The sequence below is a fragment of the Rana temporaria genome, chromosome 13 (genome assembly GCF_905171775.1).
Source record: "Rana temporaria chromosome 13, aRanTem1.1, whole genome shotgun sequence".
NCBI classification, from domain to species: domain Eukaryota; kingdom Metazoa; phylum Chordata; class Amphibia; order Anura; family Ranidae; genus Rana; species Rana temporaria.
In genome coordinates this window covers 109,990,037-110,002,114 of record NC_053501.1, presented here as the reverse complement: position 1 = coordinate 110,002,114, position 12,078 = coordinate 109,990,037, and the positions used below count along the sequence as shown (strand labels likewise).

General features: G+C 48.3%; 1 protein-coding gene across 3 annotated transcripts in view; it reads left to right on the top strand.

Annotated features, from left to right (window-relative positions):
• Positions 1–8,216, top strand: part of LOC120920999 — a 47,052-nt gene extending 38,836 nt beyond the window's left edge. For all 3 annotated transcript variants that reach the window (XM_040333567.1, XM_040333568.1, XM_040333566.1), the window contains exon 8: positions 7,845–8,216. In XM_040333567.1, the coding sequence (XP_040189501.1) occupies positions 7,845–8,000 (156 nt within the window). In that variant the 3' untranslated portion in view covers positions 8,001–8,216. The remainder of the gene's footprint in view (positions 1–7,844) is intronic.
• Positions 8,217–12,078: the final 3,862 nt, after the last annotated feature.

The window sequence follows — 12,078 nt, the reverse complement described above, 5'->3', positions numbered from 1 at the left end:
TCCCATGCATTTGCAAACGCGCCCATCAAACTGGACTCTTTCATGACTTTTCCATGTTGCTAGCGTGTAGGGCAGCCCATTGAGAAGAATAGGCTGCTCTACACGTGTGAAAAACATGCCAGTGCTTGCTTGGTTGCCCCTGCAGGAGTGAACCAAGCCTAACTGTAAGGCCCCTTTTACACGGGGCATGTTCGTTTTGAAGGGCTCCGCTTTGCTCAACGGGGGATTGATCCACTGAGCAGACGGATGACAGATAGTTCTCTACTTACTGTGCAGAGACGGACCTGTCAGTCCCGCTCTCCTCTGAGGACTGCCTGTCCATTTCCATCCAATCCACCAGACAGATGGAAAATAGGACCACCGTCCACCATCCATCTGATTTGGCGGACAGGATCAGATTGGATAGCAGCAGGTGTAAGCGGACATGTCACCGCTGACATCTGCCGCACCATAGGGGAGACTGGAGGGTCCAATCGGGTCCATCTGAAAAACAGACAGGCAGACCTGATCGGAAAGCCTATGTGAAAGGGGACTTGGCACATAAAAAATATACATTTTCCATAAACATACATGATTCTCTAAATGATCAGTGTTCATACAGTTTTCGTAACATGCAAATAGCCATGAACATTGTGCTTTCATCAGGAGCAGTGCGTCCATAGGGACGCTGGAGCGCCGCCCCCTCTGGCTCGCTTGCTCACAGCCAGTGGCTGGCTCTCTCACAGCCACTAAAATATACAGATTCATGCATTGTATGAATCTGTATATTTTCGCTGCTCAGGCTTATCCAAGGAACGCACTGCCGTTACATCCCGAGGATAAGCTTCAGGAAGCCGACTACAGCCGCTGGCTCTGATAGGCACTTCCACACAGCTAACCAGCTGCCGTTATTCAGCTGACCGGCGCTCAATGTCCTGCCAGCTGAATAACGGCAGCTGGTTAGCTGTGTGGAAGTGCCTATCAGAGCCAGCGGCTTTCTGAGTACAGTCCTGAGGCTGTAGGCGGCTTCCTGAAGCTTATCCTCGGGACGTACCGGCGGTGCGTTCCTTGGATAAGACTGACAGGCGTCTTAGCCAATCAGGTAATCTGATTCTGGTAATCAGTAACCTGATTGGCTGAAGCGTCATCGAGGGCGGGACAAGGGACATCGAGGGACGTAGAAGCCAGAAAGGTAAGTGCCAGGGGGGGCATTTTACTGTGGGCACGGTGGCTACAATTGCGGGGCACAGTGGCGAGAATTGGGAGCACAGTGGCGACAATTGGGGCACAGTGGCGACAATTAGGGGCACAGTGGTGACAATTTATGGCACAGTGCCTGCGTTTGATGGCATGGCACAGTGGTGACAAATGATCGCACAGTGGCTGCGTTTGATGGCATGGCACAGTGGTGACAATTGATGGCACAGTGGCTGCATTTGATAGGCACAGTGAGGCTGCAATTGTTTTTTGTTTGTTTTTTTTCCGTTTGTGCCCCCCCCCCCAAAAAAATTTTGAACACCAGCCGCCACTGGCTCTGATATGTTTATTGAGGAATGTTGTTTTCTGTATAGTGTGTAGAGTTTATGTGGTGAGTGTACACTTGACTGTACAGGGTGTGCATAACACAGGGTTAAATGGAAAAGTCATAAATGAACTTCTCATTGAGTGGGACATACACAGAGTGATGGGGGATGTTTATGTAGATAGATAGTGATTAGTGTACTGTGCCTGCTTAGGAGATATCTGTCCCGATGTCTGTCAGCTAGGGGGAGGGGTGCTGCAAACTCTGCCAGCTCCTACACACACTTGGCTGCTATTTCAACCCTCCTTGTCACCACACTTAAAGCGGTAGTTCACCCTCCTTTCCATCATTAGACCATTAAATTCGGCATCGTAGCGCGAGCTACGGTATGCCGGTCTTAAATTTTTAATCCCCGTACGTACTCACTGTGGTATCGATGATTGAAGAATCCGACTCCCGCGGGGAATGGGCGTGCCTATGGAGAGGGAGGATGATTGACGGCCGGCTCTGGCACGTCACGCTCCCCGAAGACAGCCGGAGTAGGTCTCGGCTATTCACGACGCCTGCGCACAGGCTATGCGCAGGCGCCGTGAATAGCCAAGCCTATTTCGGCTATTTCCGGAGAAGCGTGACGTGCCAGGGCCGGCCGTCAATCACCTTCTCTCACCATAGGAACGCCCATTCCCCGGATTCTTCAATCATCGATAGCACAGTGAGTACGGGCATAAAAAATGTAAGACCGGCATACCGTAGCTCGCGCTACGATGCCGAATTTAATGGTCTAATAAAAAAAAACTTTTTTTTTTTTTTTAACAGGGTGAACCCCCGCTTTAACCCTTCACATGTTGCCACAAACATTTCCTCCGAGTCCTGACATGAAACCTTATATTGTGTGCATTGCAGCAGCCAGCAGCTTACCTGCACTAAACTTCCCTCACTCACTCAGCTCAGCTCCCTCTCTGCATACAGCGTGCAGTAGTCGGCAGTAGCTATGCCCCTCCTCCGGGTTCTCCCATCGCACGGCACTGAAGGGGGGATATGATGACTGAGGGGAACACGGAGCGAGTGTGCAGGAGAACACTGAGGGGTGAGACAGAAGGAAGACTCAGAACTTCTAAATGCATAAACTGCCAGGCAGTGTATGTATTTGGAAGCAGTGACACTGCTACTGACAAACCCTGGGATTGAGCTCTAACGGAACACCTTCTCAAAGTGTGACTGTCCCTGCTCACGGGCCCCCTACTGGCCACGGGCCCTCGGTCGGTGCCCGACTGCCCTAATGGTCAGTCCGCCCCTGCTCCGCCGTAAGTTTAACGGGCAAGTGCCTGATTCCCAAACCACTTACCTGTAAACTTGCGGCGGCGTCGCATAAAGTCCACCCGCGCAAGCACTCCTAATTCAAATGATCCTGGTAGGGGGAGTGGATCATTTAAATTAGGCGCGCTCCCGCGCCGATCGTACTGCGCATGCTCCGTCGGGTAAATTACCCGACGTGCATTGCACTAAATGATGTCGCACGGACGTCATTTGTTTTGACGGTAACGTAAATGGCGTCCAGCGGCATTCACGGACGACTTGCGCAAACGACGTTAAATTTTCAAATTGCGACGCGGGAACGACGGCCATACTTAACATTGAGTACGCCACCTAGGGGGCATGTTTATCTTTACGCCGCGTATCGCTTACGGAAACGACGTAAAAACACTACGACGGCCAAGCGTACATTCGTGAATCGGCGTGACTAGTCATTTGCATATTCTACGCTGACCGCAAAGGAAACGCCACCTAGCGGTCAGCGTAGATATTGCACCCTAAGATACAACGGCGCTGGCCGTCGTATCTTAGGCATGTTTAAGTGTATCTCAGTTTGAGAATACACTTAAACATACGACGGGCTTAGATTCGGAGTTACGTCGGAGTATCTGCTGATACGCCGGCGTAACTCTTTGAGAATATGACCCATTTTTTTTATTCTAAAAGAAAAAGTTGCATTAGACCTGGACCTTCCGTGCCCACAGCCACCCCATTGGTATTTTAACCCCTTCCATACCGGGGGGCACTTACGCACCTTCCTGCCCAGGCCAATTTTCAGCTTTCATCGCTGTCGCAATTTGAATGACAATTGCGCGGTCGTGCTACACTGTACCCAAACACATTTTTTATCATTTTGTTCCCACAAATAGAGCTTTCTATTGGTGGTATTTGATCACCTCTGCGATTTTAAATTTTTTGCGCAACTAATAAAAAATGACCGAAAATTTTCATATATATTGTAAATAAATAAATTTTCTTCTTTATTGACGGGCACTGATATGGCTGCACTGACGGGCACTGATAAGGCGGCACTGATGGGCACCGATGAAATGGCACCAATAAGCACTGATGATGGACACTGATGGGCACTGATGGGCACTAATAGGTGGCACTGGTATGCGGTACTGATGGGCACTCATAGGCGGCACTAATGGGCACCCATAGGCGGCACGGATGGGCACTCATAGGTGGCACTGATGAGTACATATGAATGGCACTGATAGGTGGCACAGATGGGCACTGATAGGTCGGCATGGATGGGCACTGATAAGTGGCACTGATTACTGGTGGGTGGCATTGCTGGGCATCACTGTTTTTATCACTGTACTATTATGGTGCCAGTCAGTGCCCATTTGTGGGCACTGATTGGCATATGTATGGCATATTTTGGCACATATGGATGGCCATGGGGGATGTACCTGGCCATCCACATGTTGAAGGCTTCCCTGGTGGTCCTGGCGGCTTCCCTGGTGGTCCAGTGTGGGCATCCGAGGGGGGGCTACGCTGGTGAACTATCAGCACGACCCCCTTTGTCAGGAGAGTCGCCGATCGGCTCTCCTCTACTCGCCTCTGTCAGACGCGAGTGAGGAAGAGCCGATCAACGGCTCTTCCTGTTTACATCGTGATCAGCCGTGATTGGACACGGCTGATCACGTGGTAAAGAGCCTCCATCGGAGGCTCTTTACCGTGATCGTTGTAGCGGTGTGTCAGACTGACACACTACACCACCGATCGCCGCGATGTGTGCCCCCACTGGCGCACCGTGGCTTTTATCCTGCAGGACGTCAATAGACATCCAGTCAGGATAACAAAACCACTTCCCGGACATCAATATGCTATTGACCGGGCGGGAAGTGGTTAATGTAACATGGACTTCATTGACCATTGGGGAGATAAAATTGAGAGGCACAATTACTTGAGCAGGATCAGGCCCGGACTGGCCATAGGGCACACCGGGCATTTGCCCGGTGGGCCGGGCAGCCAGGCTCAACTTCAGGGCCGCGGTCCGATGCCTGTTGATGACCGGGCCGCACAGCGGGAGGTAAGCGGCAACCGTTGCCTGGAGAGTGTTAACACAGGCCGTGGTCGCGGCTCACCTCCCACTGTGTGGCCGTGCCTGTGTCTCCTGTCCAGGCTCTCCTGCCCTGCCGACAATGTCATCTATCAGCAGAGAAGGGACCGGAGGAGCCGGAGATCTGTACACTGACCAGCGTGAGTGCAGGGATCCGTGGTTGCTAGGCAGCAGGTCGGATCCAATCAAAACATAAATTGCTGTCTGCGTACGCGCGCTGCTGCCGGAAATAGCTAGGCAACGGGGATGCTGCCAGGGCTGGGGTCACTGATGTCAAGGCAACGTATGGCGTCTGGAGACCCTGCCCACCTAGGGAGATTACGTCCATTCAAAAAACCAAGGGGGGTTAAGGAGACACGTGAGAAGTGTAAGTGCATAGAGAGACGTGAAGCCATCAGATCGAGAGACAAGGAAAGGCGACACAGAAGGAAAACAGGAAAACGAGAAAAGGAGTAATGGAGGACACAGGAAAGTGTAAATCGATAAAGATGAATGGCGGCAAAAAGGAGATAAGAAAGGAGGAAGAAGAGGTGAAGGATCGAAAAAAAGGGGGGATGTATAAAGAGAAAGAGAGAAAAAATGAAAAAAAAAATGGAAAAGGAGACAAAGGAGAGGAAAGTAATAGAAAAACACAAGTGAAAAATAAAAAAGGATAAAGATGATAGAGAAATGAGAATAGGAAAAGGGCAGGACAGCCCTGCAGGAAAGTTCAGCAGCAGGAAGAGGACAGGGCAGTCCTGTAGTGAAATTCCGTACCAGGGAGAAGACAAGGCAACCCAGTAGGGAAGTTCAGCAGCAGGAAGAGGCCAGGGCAGTCCTGTAGTGAAATTCCGTACCAGGGAGAAGACAAGGCAACCCAGTAGGGAAGTTCAGCAGCAGGAAGAGGCCAGGGCAGTCCTGCAGTGAAATTCAGCAGCCGGTAAGTTCAGCAGCAGGAAGAGCATAGGGCAGCTCTTTAGGAACGTTCATCAGCAGGTAGAGGACAGGGCAACCCTGCGGTTAAATTCAGCAGGAGCAGGGGCGTCGGGAGGCACTGGCTGGGGGGGCTGAAGCCCCGAATGTGCCCCCAAAAAGCCCCGATTCTCAATAATCCATAATGGCATTATTAGCTCCGAGCCGTTTCCACGGCAACGGGGAACGATCTCCCGCTTATGCAGCGCAGCCGAGGCCGACGTTATTGACGTACAAATAGTCCCGCCTCCAGGACCCGGCAGTCCAATGCCGAGAACGTGGGACGTGTGACGTCCACCACAGTTCAGGAGGAGGCAGGAATGACACTACGGCCACGCTGGGCACGGAGATCCCAGCTTGCGAGTGTGTAAATGGCCGGGCAGCAGCATCCTCTCTCGACTCTCTCCCTGATGCGTGCAGCAGCCTGCTGTGAACTGGTCAGTATGCGCTGTCTAGGCTACACTACGAGTAATGCAGGTAATGCTGAGCTGCAGAGGTCACATGTCATGGGGGATCAGTGTATGTGTCATCATAGGGGATCAGTGTATACGTGTTGTAACAGTCAGGGGTTAACGCCGTTTACGATATTCCATTCCACCAACCCACGACAGCTTATCGACACTCCACAATCCAGCAGACGAACACGGCCCTTATGGATTCCCCAGAAACGAGACACACAGCTCTGCTCTCTGGTTCAAACGAATAAACAATCTTTATTGAGAAGGCAGGCTCTTATATACACCAATAAGGATGCTGCAGTAATCAGATGGACAATGACACACTCCACCCACAACATCATACAATGGGTACTAACGAGCCTCCAATACACATCTTTTAGTCAGACTTTCTGGCACTGAGATAATCTACATGAGCTAATTACTAATCATTTACCCAGACAAGGTGACTCCGAGATAGGCTCTTCTCACCTGCTATACAATACACATTTATCATCAATAGAAATTCACACAATACAGTGTCAATTAGCATAACACAATGAAAGGTCTTTAGGAGGCCAGACTAAGGTTAATTTACATGACAGTAGCAGACGACATTAAACACCTTAATAGTCTGTGTTCCCACATTGAATGAGTCACTTTTCTATTGACCTGTTGGGTTCAGAATCAACAACCTGTAATTAGTTTGTGCAGACATTCTTGAATATATTGTGGATTACAGACCCATGTTAAAGCAATCCAACATATGTCCCTTATTTCCTGGCTCAAACTGTGTAAGAGCTTCTGGGTCCCACGGCCTCCCGTTACATGTGTCATCATAGGGGATCAGTGTATATGTGTCATCATAGGGGATCAGTGTATATGTCATCATGGGGGGTCAGTGTAGGGGTCTGGTAGGTTAGTATAGTGGTCAGCATGGATGGGCACTGGTGACCTAGGCAGCATCCAACAAGTGAGCCCCCCCCCCGCCAAGGAGTCAATTGCCCAAACCCAGACACCCCCCCCCCCGCGGGTGCGCACGCTGAAGCCCCTGGTCTTTTTCACACCTAGCAACGCCCCTGAGCAGGAGGAAGAGGACAGAGCAGCCCTATAGGGAAGTTCAGCAGCAGGGAGAGGACAGGGCAGTCCTTCTGTGAAGTTCAGAAGCAGGAAGAGGACAGGGCATCCCAATAGTGAAGATTTCGAAAGAATTCAGCAGCCTATACATTGTTGGACATACTTCATTACAGAAAAGTAATGTAATTAAAGCTGTAGAGAAAAATATATATATTTTAAATAACCTTCAGCTTCAACTGCCTAAGAAAATGACCAAAACAACCAATCAATGTCTAAATGTCATAATCCCAGTACTGTAGGACAGGGTGAATCCTGGTTTTATTGGCAACAAGTTCCATCTTTCAGCTATTTTTATACCAGTATTATATAATACTAAATAATAACTCTACTGTTACTTCATCACCATTTGCCTTCTGAACTTTTCTTTATGATAACCACAAAAGTTTTTTGATCTGCAAATCAATGATATTTATAATTTTCTATTCTTCTGTTTTAGGGTAAAATGGAAACTATGTTCGATCCAAAAGAATACAACAAAACCCGGACGAACCATGACACGTCTCATTTAGAATCTCAGACTCATTCTCAGACTCATTCATGTGTGACTTTTCCAGCAACTTCCCCTACCCCCCCGATGGTGCCTTTACTTTGACGTAGTGGGGGGGCTTGTGTGGTCAAAAAACTGGAGAGCTTTACCAGCAATAGCAGGGCTATCTGTAGGGTCCCCTATGCTAGACAGATCTCTAGTGATGACCCGGACAAAAAGGGGCACCCTTCAGGTAGGCTTTGATATCTGGTTAAAAAATCTAGACCTTTTTGCCTCCTGTTGTCTTCATCTTATAAAAAATAAATCTACCCAACGATCTTTCCTATGCATGCTTATTCACACAATCTTCGTATTCCTGCTCGATAATCATAGAACGCTACCAGACTGGTACCACTTCAGTACAGCCTGGACTTATCTGCCTCTCATTTTTATCTCTTCAAAATGCTAGCTCCTTACGTTAGGTTCAATCTTTGAACACCTACCTACAAAGCTCTCTACAGCCAGATCTTTCCATATATTTCCCTGGTAGTTTCTCCCTCTTTCATTATCGAACTTTTGTCTGTCTAGATTATAAGTGTCACGTACCTTGGTCGGAGGCCGAGCTGACGAGAGGGCTTCCCTTGCGGGTCTGTTCAAGCACCCCTGAATATGGTGACAGAGGTACAAGGCTCAAAGAAGCACGGGTGACGGTAGCTTGGTAGCAGGTGACTGCCAGAGACAAATACATAGTCGGGATTAGCCAGGGTTTTACACGGTGAGACTGAAGCATGGTCAGATAGCAGGTCCAGGTGAGTACCAGTGAAGCAGGCAGAGCAAGATCCAGTAGCAGGCCAAGATCAGCACCAGGGAAGCAGGCAAAGAGTAGTCAGAGGCAAGCCAAGGTCAGAATCCAAAATCAACAGAGCAAGGTCAGGAACTAGCCAGGTCAGCAACTGGAGATCAGTTAGCAAAAGCAGGAACACAGGAACATAAAGTGGTTGTAAACCCACTGTTACAACTTGCACCTACAGGTAAGCCTAGATTAAGGTTAAGGAGATATTTTCACAAAAACAGGCACCGCTGTCTACGGCGCATGCGCGCTGTATACAACGGCGCAGGTGCACTGAGCGGTGCCATTTTTGTGAATGGCATGAACATGGTTAATGCCGTGTTTTCGCGTGTGCGTGGGAGTGACGTCATCGCCGCTCCGTCCAATCACAGCGCCAGAGCGGCAAAAACAAGGAAGAAACTCCAGGGGACATGGTGGCGGCGGTGGACAGGACCGAGGCGGACTTCGGGGGCTTCGATCTCAGGTAAGTGACACATAATGAGCTAGTATGCTGTGCATACTAGCTCATTAGGCCCTTCTCTTGCAGATGTATTTAAAAAAAAAATATCCAAGGGTTTACTTCCTCTTTAAGTCATGGGGAAGCTGAAGAACATCCAGTGATTAGCACACACCAGGATCTCTTTTAAATAGGTTGCGCCAATGCGTGAAGAGTCAGACGTGTGCGTGGATTCGCTGGATACTAGCCCAAGCTCATCTGAGGCTGTAGCATCAGCATTAGCTGTGCAAGTATTGGTTCCATGACAGTAAGCTCACATAACAGGAGTCCTCTCTCCTGTTGTTCCTTGCTATTCCTATATTTTGCTACTAAACAACTGTGTATCATTAGAGCATGCATGTATAGTATTACCTGCACTAGCTTCTCTTCCTATCTTTGCTACATTGATTGCACTATATCAACTATAACAATATCAATACTACAAAATTCTATCACTGATCACCGGGGCCCCCTCTGTAAATAACTACAATGATACCCAAAATGAGGCATTCAAGGAAGATCAATGTAAGAAGCCACCATGATAGCTGCTGGTTCAGCCATATTATCCTATGGGCTCTCATCCAACCCTTCTTGTCTAACCTGGAGAAAACTCCAACATAGAATGAGCCACATTCAAGTTATCTGTGGGGGGGGGGACATTCCCAAATTAACCCTGAAGATTACTCAACAAGAAGCATCATTTCTGCATCAACATGCCGACAACCAGAAGCTCCAAATGCTACTGAGGACTACGATGTGGAGCAGGAGCCCTCCTAAGGCTGGTATCTGAACTGGCCTTAGTGGTGACCACCAATAGAGAATAAGCGTACATATTCGCCAGCACGCCATGGATCGACAACATTTTCATCCAAAAAGTTTTAATGAGAAGAGATCACATCACAAAGGTGCAACGTTTCGGAGCTACGCAGGACCTCTTCGTCAGGACCCAACTGGTAATCGCTGCCGTACCCACCATTTTATGAGCCATGTCTATCAGGAACGCGTGCGTTAGGAATATTGATCACACCAATAGGCAATGTCCTTGGGAAACTTGATGAATTTAGGGTGTACTCGCTCCCAAGCCTATGGAAAAAATACAATCAGGCCAAACAATTATATCAAGATAGGTCTTGAACTTTGATCTTTTAAAAATGTAAGCCTAACTGTAGCCATGTTGGATTGCATGGGGAAGAGGTAAGATTTTTGGCAGGTTTAACGTCTCTGGGCTGGATTCAGGTAGAATTAGGCGGGCGTGGCGTATCTCAGATACACTATGCCGCCGTAAGTTTGAGCAGCAAGTCCTGTATTCACATAGAACTTGCGGTGAAACTTACGGCGGCGCAGTGTAACTGGGCTGGCGTAAGCCCGCCTAATTCAAAATAGGCTGGTTGGGGGCGTGTTCTATGTAAAATGCTAGTGACCGCACGTATTTGACGTTTTTAATGAACGGCGCATGCGCCGTCCGTGGACCTATCCCAGTGCGCATGCTCCAAATGACGTCGGCAAACCGTCATGCTTTCGACGTGAACGTAAATTACGGCCAGCCCCATTCACAGACGAGTTACGCAAACGACGTAAAATTTTTAAATTTCGACGCGGGAACGACGGCCATACTTAACATTGCCTGCGCCATGTATTTGGTGGAATAACTTTACGCCTGAAAACCCCTTACGTAAACGGCATATCTTTACTGCGTCGGCCGGGCGTACGTTCGTGAATCGGCGTATCTAGCTGATTTACATATTCTAGGCGTAAATCAGCGTACACGCCCCTAGCGGCCAGCGTAAATATGCAGTTAAGATACGACGGCGTAGGAGACTTACGCCGGTCGTATCTTAGCAACATTTAAGCGTATCTCAGTTTGAGCATGCGCTTAAAGTTGCGACGGCGGGGATTAGGACTTACGACGGCGTATCTACTGATCGTCGTAAGTCTATGTGAATCTACCCCTCTGTGTGCGACTCCACCGAGAAGATTTTCTCTGGTTTGCGGTCCCCGTGACTCTCGTACAAGAAGTTGGTGGCGTGGGCCTCAGCAGGACAGCAAGGGTGAGAGTATTAGAAATGTTGTTCAAAGGTTTAACTCTTCTACACTCTACTTAAGATGGACCTTTGCTTCCTTTGGAGAAATTTTCCATCACTTCCTGTCATGTTTGGTTCGTAAACAAACCGACTTTACAGAACTATGTACAAGGTGTCATCATGCCAAGTGTGAGCCCCTTCGTGAACCATGCAAGCAGTGATTTCTTCTCTCTCTGGAAGCACATATTGGACAATTGGAGAGCGAATATTTGGAGCCTTACCCTGGGATGTGCAATAACTACTTTCTAAGGAACTGAATTTGCGTGATGTACTGTTGTGTGATATTGTACGCAATCTTTTTGTTATATGTCTGACAAGTATGTCGGACTTGGACATTTTTGACATAACAATAGGTGAGTAATGATGTATAAATTTGACCTATTACTTTTTTTACTTGATTGTAAGTATTTTTAATACTCTTCATTTTGGCACCTAATAAAGATATTTATTTTATACAATCCCTTTGTGTTACAGGTAGTGGGTGTTTAATGAGCTAATGTCGATATTTTCATTGTAGATTGTTCAAACCTGACAAGCCACTTCTATAAACAGGTAAAGGGATCCTTCCAGGCAGTGCAGGGACAAGGTCATCCAGTGCCAAGGGCAAGGATTCCAAACCGCCCAGCTTTGTAACAGAAGGAAGGTGTAACAGAACGTCCCACACTCCGCTTGAGTGCTTCCATCAGTCTGGATATAGATATCAGATATTCCAGCTGCTCACAAGCACACAACGAGACGAGACTTGTTTGTCTGCTAAACATGGAATGTTTATTAGAACCAAAAATACAATCTTATATA